The 26,245-nt window shown below is 38.6% G+C and overlaps 3 protein-coding genes across 4 annotated transcripts in view; 2 read left to right on the forward strand and 1 right to left on the reverse strand.

Annotated features, from left to right (window-relative positions):
• The first annotated feature begins 111 nt into the window (after positions 1-111).
• Positions 112-11,415, forward strand: lbhl (LBH regulator of WNT signaling pathway, like). Its single transcript, XM_041995147.1, has 4 exons — positions 112-194; positions 4,815-4,890; positions 8,266-8,560; positions 9,747-11,415. Exons 2-4 carry the CDS (start codon positions 4,819-4,821, stop codon positions 9,812-9,814), a joined length of 435 nt encoding a protein of 144 aa, XP_041851081.1. The 5' UTR covers positions 112-194; positions 4,815-4,818; the 3' UTR covers positions 9,815-11,415.
• Positions 11,416-13,714: 2,299 nt separating this feature from the next.
• On the forward strand, positions 13,715-15,743 carry LOC121646409 (C5a anaphylatoxin chemotactic receptor 1). The gene is made up of 2 exons (XM_041995351.1): positions 13,715-14,113; positions 14,421-15,743. Exon 2 carries the CDS (start codon positions 14,433-14,435, stop codon positions 15,447-15,449), a length of 1,017 nt encoding a protein of 338 aa, XP_041851285.1. The 5' UTR covers positions 13,715-14,113; positions 14,421-14,432; the 3' UTR covers positions 15,450-15,743.
• Positions 15,744-17,681: 1,938 nt separating this feature from the next.
• The window catches only part of LOC121646408 (dapper 1-like), a 9,770-nt gene continuing 1,206 nt past the window's right edge, over positions 17,682-26,245 (reverse strand). The window contains exons 2-4 of one of the 2 annotated variants that reach the window (XM_041995348.1): positions 21,820-21,952; positions 21,344-21,454; positions 17,682-20,891 (exon numbers count right to left, since the gene is read on the reverse strand). In XM_041995348.1, the coding sequence (XP_041851282.1) occupies positions 19,402-20,891; positions 21,344-21,454; positions 21,820-21,952 (1,734 nt within the window). In that variant the 3' untranslated portion in view covers positions 17,682-19,401. The remainder of the gene's footprint in view (positions 20,892-21,343; positions 21,455-21,819; positions 21,953-26,245) is intronic. The other variant, XM_041995350.1, reaches the window with a different exon arrangement.

Here is a 26,245-nt window from a genome sequence, read left to right on the forward strand (position 1 = left end):
TTATCCAGGCTTCGCCCTGGAGGCCATAAAACCCTAGTGAGGGGCTCTGCAGAGGGGGGATGCTTTGGGAGTTGCCCACCTCCTCCTGCACCCCCCTCTGGTGTCACTGTGGCTCATCGTGGAGGAGGCAAAACTTCACCACTGTGGAACTGTGCCAAGATGGAGAAGACCTATGCCTGACTGCAAACTGAGGGGTAAGAGGCAATTACAGTTCACTTGTATAAGTATGTATTAGGAACAAATTACTTTCAGATTTAAGCAAGAAATGCTAAATTTCCTTGACCCTGAGATAATTAATAAATTTTCCATGACTTCCTACAAGTACACCACCTCAACAGAAAAAGTCCACCTAAGATAGGATCATGCAAAGTCAAACTCTGCAGATTCAGTTAGCAGAGAGACTTTCCATCAGAGTAGGTGGACAGAACCTCACTTCACCACAACATATCTTTAGTAGCTGTTCTACAGGTTGTTGCATGACACAACTGTTTTCAGTAAAGTTTTTCCAGTTGTAATTTAACTATAAATATTAATATGTTTTTAGGTATTTAATACCTTGTCTTGCATGTTGCTCAGAACAAGATCATTCCTAATATGGCAAAAATGGATACAAGAAACAGTTGTACTACAAGATCCATGTTATAAAAAAGGAGCAGAATGAAAGAAGTTATAATTTTACTTCCTAGAAAGATGAAAAACTTATGAAATGTCCTATAAAGACATTTATATGTACCATGTACCTTTGTCCTTTGAGCATTACATTGCAAAAAGCTTGCACAGTGATAAAGGGACATGGTGTAATTTACAAAATATATTTTTATATCTCCATCAATGCAAAGGACATTGTTTAACAGTTATAGAAATTTATGTCTGTATGAAGGTGGATAGAGACAGAGAGAGAACAAAAAGACAAATAACATTAATTATGCACCACAAATGTTATTTTAGGCGAGTTTCAGTGTTCTAAAGCTCTTGATAGGTCAGTAACAGGCCCTATCTGGTTCCCTGTTATATGTCTCATCCAATCTTGAGCATATAACTTGAAATAATATCCGAATGCAGCTGAGCTGTCGTTAAACAGGAAACGTTCAAGTAATGTAGTAAAATTTCCACAGAATTTCTCAAGTCTGATTTCAAAACCAAAATATACACTAAAAATGTTGTTCTCATCAGTTTATCTTAGCATTGGTTTCAGAAAGGGGAAAATAAGTAATCGTGGAAAGAGAAAAAGTGATTCACTAACTACAGTGAGTAAATTGTAAGCAAAACCAGATTCCAGTCTTTGGAAAATAAATATTTAAAGGGTGAATATCTAGTTATTATCATAGTCTGAGGGCAGCAATGCACATTTTTATCTACCCCACTTCCCTTTTCCTGTTGATATGGGTCTGAACTTTGTAGAAACTCTACAGTGTAGTTTTCCCACTAAGAGATCTAGATTTCATAGCACTTCACTGAACACCTGGCTTGCAGTCAGCACAGAAACCAAATTTTTTTTTCTGCTTGCTTCCGATAAAACCTATTTCAGTTAAATGCAATGCATGCCTTTAAAAAAAAAGTAAAGAGTGACTGTTGACTGAGCTGAATTGCGCAAGTGTTTAGATTATGTATGAGAGGATTACACAGAGGTTAAGCTTCTTCATCATAATAGCTGCTGAAAGTTTCCATCCCAGGTGGCACATAGACAGCTTAGTATGGTATACTCGTCAACAGCACAGGATCAGAAATTGAATTGTAAGGTTTGAAATATTCACAACTGGGTCAAAAATGATAGCATCATCCCAAAGCTGATCCTGTTTAGATGAGAACATGGTGTCCTCATTCTAACTGTTGCGCAAACAGGCTTAGTGTTAGTTTATTTGTTGTTTTCTACAATACACTGAGTATTTTGTTAGGAATGATGAGCCTGAAATCGGCCACATTATGTAACAAGAAGATGCAACCTCAGCCAAAAATCCTTTCAGATCAGTTCTTTTCAGAGTGATTTGATTTGTTGAAGCACTCAGTTTTTTTTTTAATTCACTGGCTTGAAATTTTATGTTCTCCCTATAAATTTAATATAGCAAAAAGAACCAAAACAACGTTTTTTTTCTTTTTAACGAAGCACCAGTACGGCTCTGCATCACGAAAAACAAAACCCGGTTTTACCCTGTAGGGGATGTTATAAGCCATTTTCTTACCCACAAAATCTGGTTTAAAACAAAATACAAACACAAGCTGTTTTGTTGTAAAATGTTTTAGATTTAGATTTAAAATAAATTTGTTTGGATTGCTCTGTTTTCAACCATTAAAAAACAAACAAAACAAACATACAAAAAAATAGTTTATTATCACGGCATGGTCGGATTCACCCAGTAAAACCTTAACTTATCCAAAATAAATAAAAAATAAAGCTTCAGTACTTTACCAATATTTTGAAATGCTCAGGTGACATGAGGGGAAATACACCTCATATAGATGTTTCCAAACCGAAGCAGATGTCATTGTCAAGTCTATTGTTTAACAAGCATGCAGGAGAAGGAGGGGGTGGTGGATGGAGCAGCTATGTGGTTAGGTTTGGTTTTAAGTAAACTGATTTTAGTTATTGGTGAACGTTATTGCTCCAAGAATTAGGCTTTGAACTGGCACAATAACTGGATGTGCATTACAGTCTATTATGTTAACTGATAAAGAGAAAGCACCCCAGTTTACATAAGTGGATTTAGAATTTGTGTTGGTGCCATTGTGTGAAAGATTCAGTTTTAACTCCAAACCTGATCTGATCCTAAACCTGCAGGGTCTTTGCATGTGTTTCGATTTCCGAGGAGCTGATGCATTAAGAAGCTAGCACAAGTTAGAGGACATGCTAGCAAAAGCTAAGTAGAAATTACAGTAAAAGCCAGGTAAAATAAAGAGCCATGGCTCATGTACAAGTGCTGTTAGCATAATTAAGATTCCTGCCTAACAGAGCACGGTGTTAACAAGGTTGGAGTCTGAGTTTTCTTTTGGGATTGATAACAGCTGGAATAGATCTTTAACAGAAACATCCATTCATCCATTATCTATACTGCTTCATCCAATGAAGGGTCGTGGGACCCAGAATTTAACAGGTGAGAGGCAGGGTACAACCCCGGACAGGTCAACAGAAGCAATTAAAAAAAGAAAAAAAAGAAAAAAAAGTTTAAATAAAATTCACACATCTTAGAGCCAATACAGGAAAACACCTGACCCTTATAGCACTCGAACCACAGTTTCCTGTATTTCCTTTATATGTAGCACTTAAGGCAGCGTCTACACCAGTAAAGAATAAACTTTCTATTTACAGCCCTCTCTTGTTGGTTTCCTTTTCTTCAGTATGAAAATATCTCCAGGAGTAATTTACAAATTCATTTATCTCCTTAGTGGCATGTAACATGACTGCTATCGTGACCAGTTAATAGTACCCAGAACAGCATCTAAAAACAGAAACACTTTATATTAGATCAATCTTTTTGTGGAAATTTCATTATAAAAGTAAACAAGATTTAGCATATTGTGTCATTACACCAGGCAAAAAAACCATGGTTAGAGCTTACAAAGAAAGGGCAAATACCAGGATGTAGTGAAAAAAAGAAATAGGGAGCAGGAGAGAGGGATAAATAGAAGATTCAGACAGATCCTCAGTCCTTTTTAATCCCTGTGGGCTATTCTGGAGGCAATAAAACAGATTGAAAGTGGATATGCACTCAAACTCATGCATGAAAAAAGAGATCTGACATACTTTTTGTTCTTTTTAAAGGAAGAGTTTCTTTTTTTTTGTTTTCTCACTGCTCACTGAACAGACTTAGACTGATCGAAAGGCTGACAGTCCTGCATGGTTATTCAAACTGAAACAGGATTTGCTCATTTATATCCCCTGTTAGAAAATATGATATTAAAGCCAAACCACAGAATGTAATCCATTTTAGTTGCAACTCTGTTTGAGCTGTGGACTAATCTGGGGTATGTATGTGTTTCTGTGTGTGTGTATGTACTTGGAGACTCACATGCTTGCACACAGCCTTATAATTCAGATGGTCTGACCAGCTTTGGCCAGTGGGATGGAGCACAGGAAATCTCTGACCAATGAAAAGACTGACATGTTAGATAAGGCTACTCTGCTATATGACACGGGGGCATGAAGGGGTGATGATGAGGTTTTCATAGAGATCATTTAATTTCATTTAGTGCAGCTGAATGTCCTACTATGAACTTTGCCCAAACCACTCAGGACAGATGCCTGCCTTCCCTGAGTCTTGTTCTTTTGGAGATTTCTACCCTCTCTACTTTTTTCAAGTGCTTGCACATAGGAGAGTTGTTTGGTTTAAGAAAACTAAATCATATCCAGAATTAACAATTAGTTTAGAATTTTTTTCTTTTGTTTATGCTGCAAATCAGTGCTGTACTATATAAATAAAATCGGATGATGACGCTCGATTGAAGACCTGTAGCAGACTTGTTGACAAGTCTAATAAAAGTGTCAAGAAATGAATTACTCAGCCACGCAAGCGGTCAGTGTCCTGAATTTCCTTCCCCTTAATTTTATATTCACTTAATTTAATTAGGACTCCAGCGTCTGCTGTTGCAAAGTCAGAAGGTTTTTCTGCCAGAGACCTACAAAACATGCTCTATGCTGGCGTGTTGGGTTTAACGTGTTGTAAGTCTTTTATTTACGATGCACAGATGCTTTAAAAATATTTCTTATGGGGTTCAGATTTCCAAAAGGAAGAGGTTCTTTCCGTGATTCACATTTGATCTTTTGTGATGCATGTTTTTGTTTCTGTTCCTGCCTTTTTAAGATTCCTTCTTATCTGCAGAGGTATGGAGGAGATGAGCAGTCAAGATCCAAACTGTGAAGACATGCAGAGAAAGGACCAAAGAGTGCCATTCCAGGTAGGCAACATTATTGTACTGTAAGCAGATTTTATAAGTCATTCTGGTGAATTTCCAACAAAATTGTAGTTTTATGTGACATTACATGAAAATGACACAGTCCAAAAAAAGGTCTAGACGCTATGTGAGTGAGTAACAGAAAGATGGAGACAATTAAAGGACTCTGTTTGATTATTTGTAAAGTACAATTTAAAAGTTTGTCCCTTGACTGTCACACAAGTCTTGAAAGTTTATAAAGAGAACTGAATTAAACAAAAGGCACATTTATTGAGGAAAATGAACAGGACTGTTTCATTCAGCAGTAACTGCAGTTAAATGCATCTGGTAACTATGGATCTGTTCTGCACATAAACTTGAATGAATTTAAGCTGTACCGATTAATGTCAGTTCTGGGTGTTGGTGGGTTTCTCACCTTGAACTGCTCCCTTCAAGCCTATTTGAACACTTTTATCGGATTAAGACTTGGTCATTCCAAAGCAATAACTTAATTATTCTTCAACCATTCTTGGATAAAAGGTCTTTTGTGCTTAAGGTTGCTGTCTTGCAGCATGACCCACTTTCTGCTGAGACTCAGTTAATGGACAGATGTCCCTAAATAAGCCTTTATAATTTGCTAGCATAATTCAAAATTTATTGTTACCATCAGTGATGTCTAGCCCAAAGAAAAACGGCCCAAACTGCAATACAACCGTTACTGTGTTCCACAAATGGAAAAAGCAGTCCTGGCGCCAGGACAAAGCAGAGCGGGCCCCTTTTATCAAATTAATTTTTACTTTATAAAAGGACAAATTCCAGTTTAATCATTTAACATTTGACCCATTTCAAAGAAAAAAAAAAAAAAAAAAAAACAAGAAGAAAAAAAAAATAAATAAATGAATAAAACAAACAAAACTTTAGCCAACACTTAAAATTGGGTACAGCAAATATCAGATATGACAGGACGGATTTAAAAGAAAATAGAGCATTTCATTTATGAATAACAAAGTCAATCTAGTCATTTCAACCAATAATCAGACTTTAGAATTAAATGACAGACTGTCAGAGGTCAAGATCAGTTAATCAAAAAACCTAAACAGCAACATTATGTGAGAGACGTTCGGATCCATGGATCAGATTTTATACAAAACATAAACGCTCAGCACAATGCAGATGTTTTCATCAGGCTCTAGGCTCTCAACAAACTTACACATCCCAGCCACAGAGGAACCGTGGTGGAACACTCAGTAAGCTAATAATCTGCACAAGTTTACATAAATTTGTTTTAGAGAATGGCAACTCGAGCTCAACCAAACTGATCCTGGGTCATTTTGTGGAACTTCAACTCTGTAAAACATCAGGAAACATCTGCGGCAGACAAAAACCGGACATACTAAACATGTAATTAAGACTTGCTACACTTAGTAAGGATGAGCCGGACTGCCTTTTATCCAGCTGCAGACGATGCCTCTAGAGTAAAGGAGAAGGCGGGACACATGCACCTGTGGTTGCTATGGTTACTATCTCGCTAGGTTTCGTCACATTGCCGGAATCATCCGAACTGCCCGAAGGGGCTGATTCTTGCTGTGTGAACCTGACACACGTTCCTTTCTTCACGTTATCATTGAAGTGCTTTCTTATATCCATTGTCCAAAGGTATCAGTGTGCTACTACTTCATTGAAGCTAGTTAATGATGTTGTGCCAAATATCGCGATAACTGCAAGAACACGTTATATTCTTGAAGTTATCACAGGATTTGGTGATTACACGCACACATTAAATATACAAAATGTACAATGCACAATAACACAATAATTAAATATACAAACACACACACACACAACTTGCAAATATCTCAAGAGATAAATTTTCACAGTGCAAATAGCACACATGGGGACTAATTTAGTAATTTAGTAGTACCACTATAAAAAAAACTGTTAAATAATTATAAATAAAAATGATATTGCAAAGTATATAAATTAAAATTAATAGGCTGGATAGGAGGGCCTGACTTGTGAAAGGGTGGGCCTTCCCCTTTGTGGACCACCTTTAGCGCCGGCTCTTGGAAAAAGGCAATTTTCAAGCCAAAATCTAACTTTTATTTAAACTAAGATCTTCTAAAGCATTTACTCCATCAGCTGTCGTGTTTGCTTGGTCTTTAGCAAACTGCAGCAGCACGATAGTGTTCTTGCTTGTTGCAACTCGGCCTTGCATGCCACTGTTGTTTAGTGTTCTCCTGATAGTAAGTTACTACTACTGTGCAGTTTACCGGAGTGTATGCAGTGTGTGCATTTCTTATAAGTTTGTAACCTTTACCAAGCTGATTAACATCTAGAACTCTTATTTAATTAAGAATTAGGCTCTTAGGTTAGTATGCTCTGGACGGTTCCTTAACTTCAGTTGGAGGTCTTTCTGCTTGTCCACCCAGATTCTGTCACTTCTTTCTGATCTTTACAATTTTTTAGATACTGTATTATCACCTAAACAGCTCAAAATCTAGGAGTAATATCTGATTCTAACCTTAATTTTGATGCTCATGTCACATGTGTAGTGTTGTTTTTTCCAGCTAAAATGAGGTCATTTCTTTCATCTGCTGATTTAAAAAGGTCATGCATGTTTTTCCTCAATTCTTACCTTGAAAATTGCAGCTCATTGTACTCAGGTATCAGTCAGGGCTCTCTCCATCACGCCCAGTTAACTCAAAACCCTGCAGTAAGTCTCATTACTGGTTAAAAAAAAAAAAAAAGCATAAGCACATCATCGCTGTACTAGTTTCTTTTCACTGGCTTCCTGTGAGATTTGGTACTGATTTCAAATCTTACTGTCCCCCTTCAACCCCTTCAATGGCCTTGCCTCAGCATATCTCTTAGATTTACAGACCTGGTATGTGCTGATGTCTCAAGTTTTTAATTTAATTCTCTGTTGACATGTTAAGCACTTTGTGATATTGCTTAGAAAAGTGCATAAATAAAGTTTTATTATTATGATTATTCTGTGGTGCAGTAACCCTGCCACAAATGTGTTGTAAAGATTGGACTTCAATAGATCCCTGGTCCTCAAATAAAACAATGATTGAAAACATCTGACTAATTTCACCACCTAATTATCTGCTAATCCTTGATGTTTTCATAATACTGGATCATTGTCCCTAATGTGTTATTCACCAAGCATAATGCTTTTACTTATGTGGGTTCTTTTTTATCCAGTTTTGACACAACAGACCTCATGAAATTTTAGGTCATATCTTTGTGCAAACACAGAAAATCCTAAAGATTTCTCAAATTCAAGTATCACCATCACTAAGTGGGTGATTAACCAACATTAGATTCTACTCACACTGAAGTAATTTAGAATAAGATGAACTTATTTGCTCAGTTCTTAACCACCTTTTCCTCCAGATCTTCCCTGACCCAGTTGAGGTTGTCCTGGGCCCAGAGGCCTCACTGAACAGCCTGGACCATGACCATGAGAAGGAACGTTTACCCTCCATTGTTGTGGAACCCACCGAAGTGAACGAAGTGGAGAGTGGAGAGCTACGTTGGCCTCCAGAGAATATAGACATGGAGGATGATGAGGAGGACCTGTTCTTGGAGCAGTGCATCCCTCCAGCCAATATTGCTGACTGGGGAGAAGATGAGGAAGAGGAGGAGACCTCAGTTATACTCAACCAGCAGCCAGGCATGACACTAATTGGTAAGCTGCACAAATTTACATTCTTTTATACTTTAAAGTAAATTGCTCTACTTTTAGATTAAATGAAAAGCACAGAAACACTAGAATAGCTGCTGTAACTACAGTTTTTTTCTTCTTAATTTAAAAATAGATTCTATGAGTAAAAAACAGAAGGACCTACAATATACTTAGTATAAGCATTAATGATAACTTCAGTTTTGGTGGGAATAAGACCAGATTAATCTTTAAGGAAAATGCTGGGCAAAAATCTTTGTGGCAATTCAAACAATCTCAGCTCTTAAATCATCAGAAGATTTATTCGTTTGCCAGTTATTGGTAAAATAATGGCCACAGATTTAATAGCTTTTTAAGCAATTGAAAACAAACAAACAAATAGACACAATGTGTTAAAAAATTCTGTCCAGTATCCAAGTTTTCTGTGACAGAATCCCTAACTTCTTGGGCTTTTGTGTTGTCTATGAAAATCAGAGCAATGTATTTTTTGTGGCACAACTTTCTGCAGGAGAGAAAAGACAAAACATTCTTCTCCAAAACAATATTTAAACATATGGCAGAAACAGGAATAGAGGAAAGAGAGAAAGATGGAGCCAATCTGAGCTAACTTGGAGGAAAACAACTCAGACAAAGGCCTGACCAAGGACACAGTGCAGCCAAAACAATGGGAACCAAGAAGTCCAGATGCTCATACAAAAGAAAAATCCCAGTTTCATCACACTAAACAACTCAATATAAAGTAAACACATAAAGTCTCCAAGTAAGATGCTGAGGAGATGAAGAACCTGCAATTGCATGGCTAAATTTAAAGAACGGCAAATATAACTTTAAAAATCTACAAGGCTTTGGTCCAATGAAGTGATTTTATGTTTTTATTTATTTAATTGAAGCTGTGTGTAATATGTATGAGTAATCTGTTTCTTAGCTGCAGTAAACAGCAATCTGGGAATCTGTGACATTTTCACTTTTGAGAACAACTCATACCTCAAAAATGTGACATTTCTACATGATTTTGACCACAGAATGCCTGTCTTGCAACACTTTTCATTGCCCAGTGCAACACGGCACAAGTTACATCACCTTGTAGCAACATGTGCTGTGCAAGCCTTTTGTAGACCTGCCTAAAGAATGTGTGAGTATGTGAAATGCTTGCAAATTCCAATATTTAAAAAATATTATTGTTTTTCTGCAGATCTCCAGTCAGATGCATTCAGAGATGACACACCAACGCTTCCACCAAGCCCTCCAGCCTTCAACTAACCTCAGTTCGCCACCTCTGCTAACTGTGAGGAAACGTTCTCACATGAACTGTAGCAACAACTGTGACAAAAGATTACATGGGGCAAACACAACAAAGTTTCAACAAACCATATGTGCTCGATAACTGACACCAACAACTGGGACATTTATTAGGGCTGGGCGATACCGCAAATTTTGGTTTCAATCTGATACCAAGTAAATGCAGGGCAAGTATCGCTGACACTTATCATTTAATGATTTTCCCTTTAACTATAATATTATTATTGTTATCACAATCAAACACAGTACAAAAATTATTGTCAAATAATATAATTCTTTATATTTATTAAACTAATTGGCAGAACCATAAAAAATTTATAGATTTTTCCTGTTTGTAAACAATATAAAATAACAACATCAACAATGTAACAAAATAATAAAAAAGCTGTTATTCTCTTTTATCACACACAATTGTTTGGGAAAATTAGGTCAACAATGCAAATTGTCTAAAAAAAGCAAAACCTACTTTTTGTTAGTTCTCATTTAAATTATTTGGCTTTTTCCCTCATAGCTCTCCATAAAATAGAGAGAAAAATATCGATCTCATCCCACTGTTATCGACACCAATACTAGCCTTGGTATCAATACTATCAATATTTAGATCGATCTGCCCAGCCCTAACATTTACTTTCTCATTTACCTTAGTGTGTACAACATCCTCAATATGTGGCCATGACTGCACTAAAAAGAATGATAACAAACCCCAAAAACAAAGTCAATTCGCTGACGTGTGATTTAAGCAACACAGTAACTTTGCTGTTATATATATTTTTTTTTTACTTTTAGGGAACATTTTGCTGATGTTGTGATGTTTCATTTCCCTTGGGACTTCCTAAATTTGAAAAGGCTTGCAGTAGTCACGGATCATGAAAAGGAGACATCCTGTAACAGAGTTGTCCTTTTCTTAGCTGCTGTTTTGCATCTTTTCTATTTCATCTGTGTATCTCATGCGGACAACAGCCAGTATTAAACAGCTTACATTGCCATTTAGAACCTACAGGAAGCTTTTTAGAATATTTACCTGCTTGTACCTTAAATATTTAACGTTTATTAAGCCAGATGAGTTGGCTGCTCCTACGGCCGAAGTGCTGTTTTACTCGAGAGTGTTGAAGCAGAGCTGAACTGTGGCGTGTGATTTTCTTTACAACACGCATTACGCTGATCAGACTCTGTGAAACCAGATCTAAATTTGTTACTGACGCAGTCAAACCACAAATCATATGTCTCATGAGTAAAAATGACAAATGTAAATTTTTCTCAAGGTTGCAGATTTTATTGGTCAAAGGTAATTTAAAGTCATGCACTGTGAACAACAACGAGCTCAGTTGCTTTTCAGTACAATAATGGATGCCACTGATAATGTCAGTTGTTTAATAAAACCAAATATGTGTTCGTAGGCTAAATTGTGAATTACCTGTATATAAGGAAAGCTGAATTACCATAAAATATAAATATAAATTTGGCAATAAAAGTATTTGTTCCCATACTATATGATGTTTTTTTTTAATGTGTTAAAAGACCATTATCATCCATCAGTGCTATGCTGAGGTTTTTTGAGTTGTATCTGCAAAGCACCACTGAAAGTCTTCGTAATAAAAAGTCAGATTTTCTTTATGTTCTACATCAGTGATCTTTGCTTTTTTTTTTTTTCCGCATGAGAGTCCTATTGGAGAGACAGCCACTTTTACCACAAAACACCAGAAGCCAACCAAAATATTAAGCACATATTCTTAATTGTCTTGCACTATATGCAGTGTGCAATTCAGCACAAAAAAGAAGCGTGCCTTAATACAAGGATGAGCATAAGTATGGATGCATTTAATTTCCCGAACAAAAAGCTAAGGAACATCTGTTACAGCAGCACTTTCATCCACTGCAATACTGAAGTGGTGTCACTGTCTTCAAGTAGCTGTTTAGTGATGTCTTTCCCAATGTCCTCTATTTGCTTCAGTCCCTATATTTGCTTTAAAATGGCATCCTTGAGGTTGTGGCCGAGGTTCTGCAGCTCACAAAACAAAGCTCTAAGTAGATCAGTGTTTATTCTTCTGAGCTCAAGCCCAGGAATATAAACTTCTGTGACGTTTGGATGCATCGTTTTAAAAATGGTGCTCTATGTTACTTCTCTTAAAACAGATGCATCTTTTGTTTGCGATGTAAACATAAAGAGTTGGATCTGTGGAGGACAAATAAAATTTTGTCCAATTATTTTTCTTGAACTTTCCTGTTTTCCTCTTGTATAGCTCATACATTTCTTTTTGTCTTTGTAACACAAGCTGTTTGCTGCTAGTCTCCACTCTTTTAAATCTATTACTGGTTGCTGCAGGCTCAGTGGCATCACTTTCCTTGGTTTTTGTAGCACTTTATGACTCTGCATCTGACTTATTTTTTGTTTAATCATACATCGATATTTGGAGAATATTATAAATTGCCACACTGGCATTGTATGCAAGCTAGAAGCGAGCAGATCATTGCCAAATGCTGCAACTAAGCAGTGTTGCTAAGTTAGTGGCAGTTATTGCATGAAAATATTAAATGTTGCATGTATCAATTTTATTAAATGTCTAGATTACATATACTTCTTTTAATTTCTAATAATTTTACCCACATTTTTCCCACTGCTATCATACTACCATTTTTTCACCTGTCTAAAAGCACAATTAGCACTTTGCTCCAAAGATCTGGCACCTTTGATCAAGCTATAAGAATACTGCCATCTTACATTTAGAAAATGTAGTTTCGCTTTTCTTCTTCTTAAAAATAATCTATTGCCTGGATTTTTATGAATAATTGGCTGCCACACGAGCCACAAAGGTCATATGAGGCTCACGAATTGTGCAATGCATAGCACTTATAAAGGTCAAGATATTTCATTTAAACTGTGCAAACTATTGTTTAATTACTACTATTTTGCTACATAACTACTTTACACATTTCTTTCATGCAAAGGATTTATTATCAACATTCTCACTAGCGTATACTTTTCTTCTTAACCAGTGTGTAGTACCATTAGTACTTCAGCTTTAAAGCTGACCGTCAACGCCTGTTATGATATTTTTAGTGGATGTGAAGAGACCAAGAGTAAAAGATGAGCTTCTTACAAGACTGTGTTCAGGATATTTATATGAGTATCAAAGTCAGTGATCTAGAGCATTGTCATAGCAGAAGTAAAAGAACAGCTTCATGCATGGATCAAATAAAGAACTAAAGTGTAGGACCTAAAATGCACCCCTGTCATGAAGCCACACCCACCGGTTTGACAGCTGATTTCGACACCTGGGAGAATTTCATGGGTGCACAAAAAATTTGTATGCACAGACTGATATAGCTATCTTTTTTTGGGAGGTATATTTAAGTTTTGTGCCTTAACTTGGAATTTTTCTTTGTTTACCTCATTAGGATAGTGTATGGATCTTGGTATTTATAGACTGAGGTTTTTATGTTATGATTTTTAATCGTCTACTATTGTTCTTGTTGGCCAGTCGGCTTTGGGCTGAAAACTTTTGTAAGCTAAGGTATTAAGTTAATTGTACTATATCTTGTTTGAAAGTTTACTAAAATTGTTTTGCTAAGCTTTTGACTTCATGTAGATCGAGGAGTCTTGAGCTGGTCCTCCCCCTCTGGGTGTGAAAGCCTTGCTCAGCAAAAGGTAAAACTCGATGATGTTCTGATCACTATTGTCCTGATTTGTACCTGATTTAAGTAACAAATTTTTCTGTTTTAACTGTTTCAACCTAGTTTTTTTTTTCATCGGCCACAGTGGATTTTACATGGGTGCCGGTGCTGCTATGACCTTCCCTCCTTGCTGCATGGTGGCAGTAATAACATGCACTCTGTTTCCACTTTGCTCTGTGTGCTCTTGTTTCTCCCCCACACCTCATTAGGACCTGTTTTCATAAACAGACTAACTTTATTGGGCTGAACTGTCCTCATGGGGACCAAAATCTGGTCCTAATGCGATAGAGTATCATTTCTGTGGTCCTGGTTAGGGCTTGGGGTAAGGTGTGAATTTATGATTGAGTTTGGTATACACTGGTAATGATTAAGGTTAGGGTTTGGGTAAGACTTCCTGTATGGAAGTAAAAGCAATGCCCAAATAAGGATAGCTGTGCAATCTTGTGTGTGTGTGTGTGAGAGAGAGAGAGAGAGAGAGGTCATGTTTCCTGTGCTGTGGGGTGGGGATTTATCAAATACTTAAAGCACAGCAACAGCTCCAAACCTTCCTGTAACAGTGAGAGTGTAACATCAACAGGTCACTCAACCGTAAGTTGAAATATTACCTAAATCTAATTTTAAAAATGACATTAGGCCTATATACATTTTTAAAGTTCATTATATTTATTTGGTTTATTTATTATTTTAATATAAAAAGAAGTATTGTGTAATGGAAATAGTTTACATGGTTTTAAATTAAACATGTGTCTCACAGGGTATTTGTTTATTTATAATGTCCCTTATTTATTTATTTTATTATTATTTTTATTTATTTATTTATTTATTTATTTATTTATTTATTTATTTATTTATTATTTAAACATTAATAGCTATGCTTTTTTTCTTTATTCTACAGCTTTAATGAGCCATGCATCCCAATGATTCTACCACGTCTGATTATGGTGACTATATTTTTCCTGAGACATTAATTCCTGAGATTCAACCCATCCAAATAGCTGCTCTTGTCTTCTATGGCCTTGTGGCCCTGCTAGGAATTCCTGGTAATGCCCTGGTGGTGTGTGTAACAGGGTTTTGCATGCGCCGCTCTGTCACCTCCATCTGGTTCCTCAACCTTGCACTGGCTGATCTGCTGTGCTGCCTTTCCATCCCTCTGCTCATGGTCCCCCTGGCCCATGATGACCACTGGCACTTTGGCCCCCTGGCATGCAAGTTGGTCAAAGGGCTGTTCTACCTGGTGATGTACTGCAGTATCCTGCAGTTGGTTTTGATCAGTGTGGATCGCTTGATGCTGGTCATCAAACCCGTTTGGTGTCAGAACAAGAGGCAACCCAGACAAGCTGTCTTTGCATGTGTGTGTGTGTGGTGTATGGCTCTGATAGGCAGTATCCCACAGTTTTTCTTTGCCCATGAAATCTCGTCAGGTGAGAAGAGAGAGTGCGTCATGGGGTACACATCAAAGAGCGTCTGGCCTGTCCTCTTCTTTCGCTTGCTGATGGGATTTATCCTCCCTTTCCTGGTTATTGTCTACTGTCACCTTGTGGTGTACAGAAGAACCCAGAGAGGACTGTCACGTGGTCGGACACGCTCCAAACGAACCCTGAGGATCATCATCGCTGTGGTGCTGAGCTTTTTCTTGTGCTGGCTCCCTCTGCACATCATGGATTTCATCGATTTGAAGACCCCTCGAAGCTCGCCTCACAAACCAAAGGTTTACCATGCGCATGTGTTAGCACTCTGTCTGGCGTATTTCAACAGCTGTCTCAACCCTCTGCTCTATGTGTGTCTGGGCCGTGGCTTCAAAGACAGCATGAGTCGCTCCGTGCGCAACATATTCCACTTCATCAGCGAGGACCCAACCAGCAGGGCAACCATCACTAACGACACCAAAAGCACAAGCAATACAAAGGAGATGACCAAAATCTGATGGTGTACTGACTTTTTTTTTTTATACAATTTTTTTTCTTGCTGCAGAAATTTGTTAGAAAACATTGGTTTAAATTTTGCACTGAACTAACGTGGCACAGAACATAAAACTGGAATATTTCTGCAGAATGACCTGGGTTGGTTTATGTGACAATCCTAGGACTATATTGCAAATCAGGAACTATTGCTCAATCTGCAAAGCTCCAAACATTCAGATCTCATGGAAGCAGGCTAGAATTTATGCTTCTGTTTTTTTAAACACTATATATATTATATATAATTATATATATATATATATATATATATATATATATATATATATATATATATATAATATATATAACTTATATTGTCATTTAACAAAAATGTTTGTGTGTTTTGTTCTAATGCAATCGTGATTTCCCTATAACGGTAACTTCCCCTCAGTGATGACACAAAACAGTTCTATCACCTATGTGATGTAGTTCTCCTCATGAACCACAAGAGGGAGACAAATCTTCGATGATCAAAATGTTCTCTTGTTTTCAGTTTTGAGATTTTGACTTTTGAGAGGTATTATTTAGGGCATATGAAAAGAGAGGAACTAATATTCAAATGTAGGTGAGTAGTTTACTTTTTTGACTGCATCTTGTTAATTTACATACATGTAAATCAGTGCACTTGACTAGTCATTCATTTTAATATTTAAACAATATAAAATGTGCAATGCAGCTGTTAAAATGGTAGTAAATGGGTGAGAAAGTTTTGTTTTTAATCTAACTGGAATAGTCTTAATAGTTATCAGAAAAGTGTATTTTCAAATATTTAAGGCCAGTTTTTAAATTTTTAAAATTTAAAATTTTATCTTTTATTTAACTTTCTTTATCTGGCTGTGCTCTGTAAGAACTTGGTATGATATGTCAAAGTGTTTTGAACTTGGGTTTATCTTCAGATTTTTGTTTAAAAATAGACATTTTTACTGATTTATTTTAACTTTTGTACTTAAAAATGTATAACTGGAAAATTGTTTGCATGTAAGTAATGAATGTGGGAAGATGCCATGATATATATTTAAGTTTGACCAATAGTCTGTAATGTTTTTTAAGAATGTTTTTTAACTACCTTTTTTAAGAATGGTCGCACTGTAAGGCCAATAAACAGATCTGAGAGATTTTACAGGAAATAATAAAAATGTTTAATTTGTACAATAAATACATCATATTTCAACATGTCAGTGAAGTAATTTCATAGTTGAATCCTGCTTCTAAAAAGAGACAAACTGTGTGAGAAAAACTATGTGCTTGAGAGGATATATTTTGGTGTCTACAACCTTGGCATTTATTTTGTACTTAATGTCTGAAAATGCTGTTCAGATCAGCAGATTCCAAAGTCACAAATGAAACTCAGAGCGTAGTCATCCAACCTACTTTAAGTTCAAATCAAGCTGCATTCACTTCACCTCAGATGTGGGAAGTTGAAGTTCTTTTGTTCTTGTTTTGCCATTAACAACAAATTCTCATCAGTATCCAACAGTACAACTAAGTTGAGAAAGAACTGAGTTAATAATGCTTTGTTGTTTAAATGTTTTCATATCCAGATTTGGATCTTGGTATTCTTCAATATTTCCTAGTGGCAAATTAATTTTTTTTTCTAATTCATTAATGAATTTACCAAATTTGGGCAAAAGAAGTCCACTGAAGTAGCAGTTCTCATCTTAACCTTTAAACTCTTCTTCATAAGGTCTATTTTTCTGCCTCCTGTCTGAAATGACATATTTGAAATAAATTAAGTATATCATCACAAGGACTGTGTAAATAATCTTGGTCTTAAAAAAGCAGGCATGTGATATTACTGCAGAAGTGCCAAAATATACCCTACAGTGTGTGTAAAAATGGTAATCTCCTTCTAAAATAAAACCACATTGCTTTCATTAAAAATCAGCTCCATTAATCTATGAATTGCTACAGTAATGTCTGTGGAGTAGTCCTGCAAAAATACAGGCTAAAAAAAAATAACCTGGGCAGTTTGACAGATGTTTTAATAGAGGTGTTACGCAGGTAAAATATCTCAGGAACACATCAGCTGATATTTATTTTCAATACCTCTATCAATGGTCAGACACTCGAGGAATAGCCCACACACACAAAATCCAGGAAGAAGCGAACCCCAAGACAGTATATCATAGGAAGAGGGAATACCTCTCTATAAAACCCCCTTGATCTTCAGAGAAACTACCAGAAACCTTCATAATTAATTTCAGATAAAGGCAAAATCATAGAACACATTAGCAGTTTTTTTTTTTTTTTTCTGAGGTGGCATGAAACTTTTGACCACAAAACAGCAAAAGTAAGACATGCTTTATGATTTTGGGATTCTTTTTTCTTTGCTACTCTTCGGCTGCTAGCTCTCAGAGTTTTTGTCACACAGTGATGAGACAAACATCTTTGAAAGAAACAGTCTCAGCTTTCAAATTGTTTGTGTGGTTTGCTTGAAGTGGAGAAATTAGCAAAAGCTCTAGGTGTACAGTGCATTTCCCATAGAAATGCTTGGGGTTTGAATTGGGTTTCATTTGAATTCCAAAGCTTGGTAATCTTTTAGCTGAGTTAGTCCCTGTCATTTTTTTGTATGCTACATGTTAGGGTTAGTGCTTCCTAGTGTTTGCAAAGACCTTCTGTACTGCACGCATCTCATGTTGCCTCCTGTCTAAGGCATACACGTCTCCTTTAAAGGGTGAGCAAAATAGAAAAAATGTATTTGAGTTACAAAAAAATGACACAAAATTGTTATTTACAAGCTACATTCATTCCAAACAAGGCCACGTGATGTTATATATAAAATCAAACATATCTACAGTTTGTTTGTGTGTACCTCATTGAACACAAATTGAACATACTGTACACACATGCATGGATGCATACTGGTCTGCTTACATAGCTTCTACTGAACTCATCACTCCCATTGACCTCCTAAGTGATCCTCACTGGTCCCCATTAGCTGGTTACAGAGAAGCAGTAGTGCACTTCCCTGCTTCCCAATCAGCCTATGGAATTTGAAACAGTGCCTATCAAATGGAAACTTGTTTTCTGCAGCACAAAAGAATAGTTTTTCTTCAAGGATGTTATCTGAGTGCATCACAAATCCATACCCCTTTTATTTAGTGTAGAGGTTTAAGTTTGACAATAACAGCCTAATAATTCCAAATGAGGTCCAAAGGGTTTTCCTGAAATGAACAGTGCTATACAGTATGACAGGAAAATAGAGACCATACCACATACTTGTTATTTACAGCGTAATATCAATCAGCTGGTAACACAAGTGGGCATGGTTCTGAGTCTGTGCAGTGCAGCTAATTATACTAAATGTGAGGTCTTAATTTCCTAAAAGGAAAATCGTTACAAATTTATTAAAGAAGCTTTGACTCTCTGAAAGGGAGAGTAAATTCACCTGCCATCTTGGAGATAAGACACTTTAATTTGATCTCTAAAGCACTGCTGGCTTAAAAACAGTCATAAATTGTTTAAATTATAATAATTATCAGTGGCAAAGACTCTTGCATGGCTGTCTCTACACTGTAGTGATTAATTAATCAAAATGCTCTGATTAATTAACTTAAAAAGCAAAATACATCTATAAAAATCTGAAGCATATCTGGCTACTTAGTTGCAATGCAGCTCATGTCAGCACAGTGTAACTTGATATCAGTTATCAACCATCAGAGTGGGATAATCCCCATTAGTCTGCTGTCTGGCAGTTAACAGCTGCAAGATAAACTGAATCAGACACCATAGATAAAGGACACTCATTGATGATGAGGCATCTTATCAAAAACATACTGTAGGTAGAGGTAGGCTGAATATAAAGAAAGGATAATATTATTTGGCAAATGGTTTGTGACCAAAAGTAACAGCTTAATGCTGCTCTGCATGCAGTTTTGTAATACAGAAAAGTAAAAAGTAATAGTTTTGACTGTTTGCTCATACAGTGGTCATTACTTTGAGAGACCCTGAGCGGAATCTTAGTATCTTCTTCTTGAGTGCGTGGGAGGCTTTGATCTTGACAAAGGCTTTTGGCTGAGTCGAAACATTGGCAGTGGCTTGTGATGAAGGAGAGGAAGAAGAGGTGGAAGCGAGACGAGGTGGCAGCTGCTGGGGCCACACTAGCCCCCCGCTCTCATCTGAGTCGCTGGACAGTGAGCTGGAGGCTGGGGAGTACACCTCACTCATGCTGGACTCGGACTCTGCAGGGGCAGCACCAGCATAGCCTTCCTCCCCCTGACAGATGGGTGCTCTTCCCTGACGGTCCTGGTGCCAGCGCTGTACGTTCTGCTGTTGGGTGTGAGAGCAAGAGTGGCCTTGGCGAGCTTTTCGAGGTGGCCGTTTATTTACCTGCGTTGCCTGTGTTTCACCCTCATCCTGGCTGAGCTCAAGGTTGGAGCACCAGCGTCGGCCCCCATTGTGGCTATTGTTGCTCACCTGAGGTCCACATACCTGACTCTGGTTCTGAGCAGGATTGGCTCTGCCTTGACGCCTCTCTGTGGTGCTGTACCTTCTTTCGGGGAGTACCCTCTGACCCAGAAGACTGTTTTCTGACTGGGATCGACTGGTTTTACTGCTTGCTTTCTTGGATCTTTGCCGATCATTGTGACTTTTTTTAGATGCTCTGGACTTGGAGTTGGGGTGGTCAGGCGAGGTGGTGGCTCGGTTGGGCTTTGACTGCTCTGATTTGAAATGTCTGGGTGATCTCACAGGGGCATGGCAGACTTGTCCGGGGATGTACTGAGCACTTACTAAATTGTGCATTTGAGGAATAGGAGGTTGTGGATAAAGATAATGCTGGGGGGATGGGGGTTCACCACAAAGGTCAAGAGCCCCAACACCACTGTTTGGGTCCATTGAGGGCAAAGGTGATGGTAGCCTCCCAGCCAGGGAGTGTGGCCTGGACTGGGGGTAGGGCAGAGCCAAATAACAGCCCTCCTCAAAAGACGGGGCCTCACCTCCAAAGGCCTCCCCCTCTGGCAGGTCACAACCCCATCCCTGGCTCTTAGGGTTTGCCGATAGGTCAACATGGGGCTGAAGATGGAGGTCAGGAAGGCGTTGTTCTGTGGTTAGAGAAGGAGTTATCCTGTGCTGGGAGCTATGTCCAGAAGCAGAAGAGTATGAGGGGTCAGGGCTCAGGGTGGTGCGAGGCTGACATGGCCGATGTGAGAGGGCATGGCGCTGGATGAGACTCAGGATATAACCCTCTACCCTTAAAGCCTGCTGGTAGTCCTCCTCGGTGACCTGATCCTCTGCAGGGTGCTGCTGCCAGCTGTGACTGGCTCCATTGGAGTTCCACTGCCAGGAATCCACAGCTGAGCCCTCTTCCATGATGCCCTCCAGTGGTGGTTGAGGAGCAGAGAAAGAGCGGGGTATGATGGGGCGTGGGGCTGGTACATCAAAATCTCCATTCAGCACAAGGGAGTCTCCTAATTACAGAAAACAACAATGTAGTTAACCAAAATACAGTGGCGAGATTATGAATAGAGTGAAGCATGATGCTGAAGAAAAACAATTTTACAATTTTCTGTGTTTGAACAACTTAAAGTGCTGAAGGGGTGAGTGATCCATGGGTTTTTCAGCTAGTTGCACTCTTAAACTTCACCACCAGATGTCACTAAATCCTACACACTGGACATTTACCATCAGATTTATTTGATGTCTTATGGGCAGTTTGTTACATTTTAGGCCAAATTTCTGAATTGTCTTTTCCATGGGCTAAAAAATGCAAACAAAAATAGACCTTGCCCTACAAGCTCCATCTATTCTTGGTTTGTGATGAGAGAGAGGAATTATCTGTTTAATGGTAAAAATAAATTTTTCAGTGAAAGTTGCATTGATTCACTTAGGCAAGTGTTGTTTCAAAGCTAATCTTTCTTACCTACAGATTTGGGCCTGATGTTATTGTAAGCCCATGAAGAAACAGTCTCTGCAGGCTCAGCAGTGGAAGGTTTTCCTTTTGGCGACTGACCCTCACTTGATTCATAAAAACCTGGGACAAATTGAAATTAGAGAGCCAGATGATTCATTCATTGTACCTCAGTTTGTCCCAGTTCTCTAAAAATATCCTGTTTGATGCGGGCATTTTGCAAATAAGCCACAGGGACCAAATTAGAAGCAACTAGAGCATGAACAAACAAGATGAGGAGAAATAAAAAAAAAAAAAACTTAATACCCTAATTTCAAATGCATCAAGAAAGCAACTTTTGTTAGATATAGCAACATTATACAAAAATATAGCAAACTCAATTACTGAATGAAAGGAGAATACAAAGTGCATTTGCATTTGGAAAATTCTTCATTACACGCCTGACAGCGTTTTTTTATGAAAGGAAAGCTTTTAAACAGTGGGAGTACCAGAACTCGGTCGACTGTCGCCAGTGTCTCCTTGAGCTCCATCACAGCAGCCATCGCCGATGTCAACCCTCAGCTCTCCCACCTGCTGTTCCAGCGCCTGCATTAGGCCCCATGGAGAACTCTGAAGTGCACTCTGAAAAGCAAATACACTCAGATTATTTTTCTGTTCTCTGTGTTTGTGCTGTTGATAAATAACCTTTGAGTACACATTAAGTGGCAGCAATTATCAATATACACAATAAAAGGATACTATGAATAAAATTGCTCATTTCGAGGCAGATGTTGATACATGTAAAATGAAAAAAGAATGAATCTCATATGAGCTGCATTACTAAACTGACTGAACTGAAATAATTTGGGAGAACAGATGTGATTTCTAACTGTGCAGAATTTCATATGCACAGCTTGGTTAAAAATAGCCAAAATGATTCAATGCAAAATGTCAAAATATATTCAATCAGAACTTAGATGTAGGTTTATTGTAAACTAGTCACTAAAATCCAAATGCGACCCATCCCAGCTCAACATTGGGCATCATTTAAGCATATCCACATACAGCATATCTGTCACTTGGCTCCAAGATGCAGGCAGGCTCACATGGGGAGCAGTCAGCTGGAAAATGAATAGTTCAAAGCTTTGTGAGGGGACGGGCAAAGCTCTTTCATGTGGCTCAAGGCGCTTACACACACACGCAGTTAACAGCTATCCAGATATACAGACAGATATGCTCACTCATACAGATAAGCAGAGAGAAAATATGATACAAAACCTGATTTAGAAATGATAGATTTATGATATTTTTAAAAATAGTTTTAACAGGATTTAACACTGTACACACACAAACTCACATTCTGACATTGGCAGTGATGCTGAACATGTTAGCCCAGCCAGCTTGACAGTTTTCATCTCATTTGACACATATGCTAACATCATCAGATGCTTGCATGCAACTTTGTCTGAGTGGGTAAACACACATGCAGCTGTCGGTCCATGACTTCAGGGGATAATGCATTTCATTTAAACTTAATACTTCCTCTCTGAATTAACCTTTACACTAACCTTAAAACACAGCAAAATGAAAAGACTGGTGTTATGCAGACTTTTTAATTTTCACCATAAACAGGACATATCCTCATTATGTGACTCTAGGTCTTTAGAACATGGGTAGTACCTTCACAGCACATGCACTTCAGCAAGTCTCATTAAGGAGAATTCATTACCAGAAGATTGAGCATGTTCTAAAAGAAAGGTGAGACTTTTTCCACAGTGCAAGCCTTGTGATGGAGCGCCTGTCAGACAACCGCTGCAACGGTCTCCTGCACTTTCCCGAACACTATCTTTGTGTCTCTGTGCCAAATCAAACACTGCCTTTAGGAATGCACACAGTCCCTGTGGTAAGCAATGCAGTTGATGGGAAATCATGTAAAAGCTCATTAATCATAGCAGAGGAGACCCATTTTCCCCTTTTTTCTTTCGGACAATCACAGGCAGCGCATTGCACATGAATTCCATTTTATCTAATATTTTATTTTGTGTTAGTGCATGTTTCATCCAGCAGTTCTTTGTGTTCTTTGTGCTTTAAACTCTTAACTATTTGTCCCACTTTGTCCTAAATGTAGTTATAATGCAAATAACTGCTGTTGATGGGTAAATAATCCAAGCTTGGCTTCTGCTGTGACCTCTTTACCCCAAACAGTGTTTTTTCTTTTGTCTCCATAAGCCTGCTCATTGTCTTACAGTAAACAAAGCAGCAGAATTAATGTCTTAAAAATGTTTCGGGTGGGGAGCTTTGTTTCAGTTCCTGGTGGGGCCTTGGGTAAAGAAATAGCCTGGAGGAGGGAAGGGTATTGGAAATCAGCTAATCATTAATGCTGTTTCATACAATCGATAGCTTGCCACATGTAGGCGTACATGAATACTCAGAGCATTCTGATTATTAAACCTTGCAGAAAATGGACAAATCTCTGTGGATGAGCAAACCAGCTGGTCCACACTTAAGCATTTAGTTTATTTTGCAGGTTGCACTCTACTGTTGTGAGTCTCACTTTGGTTCCCTGACTGGGTGCACACTGTACCACTGCTGTTTTACTGCATCCTGGGCCCCATGCTGGTGGGGGATGGGGGAGACGGTGGACAAGGTGAAGCCAGACTCACTAAGCCATGAAGCTGTTACACAGTGGGTGAGCAAAATGTCAAGGCCTCCCAGCATTTTACATGTAATATAACTGCAAGTGAATTCAGGTGCAATCAGAACTATGTAACAAGCAAAAACAACCTGATTTACATTTGTTATATCACTGCTAGGCTTAAAGCATATACGAAGAATAGAAGTCTTTAAAGCCAAGAGACACAAGAGAAGATGTGTTGTCAGTATCATCATAAATACACACTGGAAATCTGTCACACAAAAGGGTTTGTGTGGGACAGAAAGAAAAGGCTGCTCTGAAGAGAATCGAAGAATAAACCTTGAACTGATTAACAGCTGGAACGGTTTGAAAAGAAGCCTGCCAGAATATAGAAATCTATGAAACGGGGTAGACAAGGCATGCAGCCACACATGCTCGACCCTACATAATTAAAGCAATGTTGTGACTGGATCCACACAGAGAAGAAGTCTGTGGGAGGCCGGATACACACACACACACACACACACACACACACACACAAGACACCCTGCCCCCCGTTTCACTGCTTAAACTTAACTGATCTCTTATTTCTTTAAGAAAACGGACACATTTCAAATGCCTGATTTTCACAAAGTAAATATTTCTTTGCAGATCCTTTGACTCCAGCTGGACAGACGAGCTTTCTTGCACAGTGTTTACATAACCCCACTGAATGGCAGCCATAAGTACACTCTTGACTCGGCCCTACAGTGGCTTGTAGGAAGCAGGGTAAGCTGAAAAGAATCCTTAAATAGATGTGAAGCAGGCTGCTCTCATGTGACCCACAGAAGAGGAACCAACTCTGAGTTCATTTCTACGGACATATGATTAATAGATTTTCAGCTGAGGTTCATTCGCTGGAATCTGCGAGGAGAAGCCAAGGAACACAAGTAAAGTCTGAGGTTTTAGTTTGTGTGCCAGAACAAATACAGCAGCTGGTGATTCATACAAGTCAGTAAAGATGCTCTGCTTGTCCTAACACAAGATACAGTTTTGCAGAATGGTTGCATTTATGCTAAGATGCATAGTGCACAGGTTTGATTATCTGACCTCAAAAATCAAAGAGTGATCTGCTGAGGGATGCATGTGTGTCACACATTCATACACAATTCATACTGTCTCTTCCACCCCCTCCAAACATACCCAGCAGGGCTAGTAAGGGGCAGCTCAGAGTTTCATGCTTTCTCAGCTGCTGTCTGGCGTCCTGCAGCTGTCAACACCTTCAGTACAACACACACACACACACACACACACACACACACACACACACACACACACACACACACACTGTATCCAGGAGAAATAGGCCCCTTAGCCCATAAGGGGGGCACATTTGAAGCAGCTACACGTACACTGGGTCACTTGTTTCCGTGTCACACCATGAACTATACAATATGCAGAGTCGAGCCAACACGGAAGATAAACTGGGGTGGATTTGGCTCGAGCGCAGATGGTGACCCGATATTAGGACTCGACCTGAAAGTTCAATTTGAGTCATGTCAGGGAAAAAATCCTGAGAGGAATTTTCTGTGTGATTACACGTATGCATGGGTGGACAGAGCGGCTCATAAACATTGATCCGGAGATGCGTTCAAAACGAAAATGAAAACGTGAAAAATACGCAGTGGTCCTGCGGGGGGAACTCTTCTCACTCCACTGGCTGTTTCCTGTCAGAGCGCTGACAGCTCCTGCGGGATCATGAGTGCGCAAGACTCATTGGAAACACATGACCGTCATGCATTTGTCTAAATTAAATTAGAACCCGTGTTCTTCAAGGGAATCGCTCATCTAATCCACTAACTGCGTTCCCAGCGCCCACAATCTCATCATGCCCGTGTTTCAAGGCCACCACTATGCGTCTCATCCTCTCAGCGAAGCCTCGATCGGCATCATTAGTATTCTGCTCCATATGCGCCTTTTGTTGGGTCCCCGGCGGAGGAGAGGAAGAGAAGAGGGGCGGCAGGAAGGGAGGAAGGAGGTGTGAAGAGGTGGCGGCTGATTTAATTTCTTTTTCACCCTCTGTAATAATGATTTTCTATTGTGACGGTGTTGAAGCTGCTTGCAGGCTGCGCAGGGTCAGCCAAACATTAGGAAACCTCCCAGGCGCACAAAATAAAGAAAAAACAAACAAAAACTAAAGCAGCCAAAACATCCAATTAAGATAAAATTGGTTGTTCGGTGGTGCGTAAAATTTCCCGTGCGGGAGATATTGTTCGCCGTTTCTGAAACTTTTATTTGGACTGATTAACCAGTTTTTAATG

Source organism: Melanotaenia boesemani, chromosome 9, assembly GCF_017639745.1.
Source record: "Melanotaenia boesemani isolate fMelBoe1 chromosome 9, fMelBoe1.pri, whole genome shotgun sequence".
Taxonomy (NCBI): Eukaryota; Metazoa; Chordata; class Actinopteri; order Atheriniformes; family Melanotaeniidae; genus Melanotaenia; species Melanotaenia boesemani.

What these genes read in the sequence shown, in the direction of transcription:
- LOC121646409 (XM_041995351.1), top strand. Translation starts at nt 14,433, where the DNA reads ATGCATCCCAATGATTCTACCACGTCTGATTATGGTGACTATATTTTT.
- lbhl (XM_041995147.1), top strand. Translation starts at nt 4,819, where the DNA reads ATGGAGGAGATGAGCAGTCAAGATCCAAACTGTGAAGACATGCAGAGA. An exon ending in ACCAAAGAGTGCCATTCCAG is followed by an intron (nt 4,891 to 8,265) that starts GTAGGCAACATT and finishes CTTTTCCTCCAG; the next exon opens with ATCTTCCCTGACCCAGTTGA. An exon ending in GCCAGGCATGACACTAATTG is followed by an intron (nt 8,561 to 9,746) that starts GTAAGCTGCACA and finishes GTTTTTCTGCAG; the next exon opens with ATCTCCAGTCAGATGCATTC.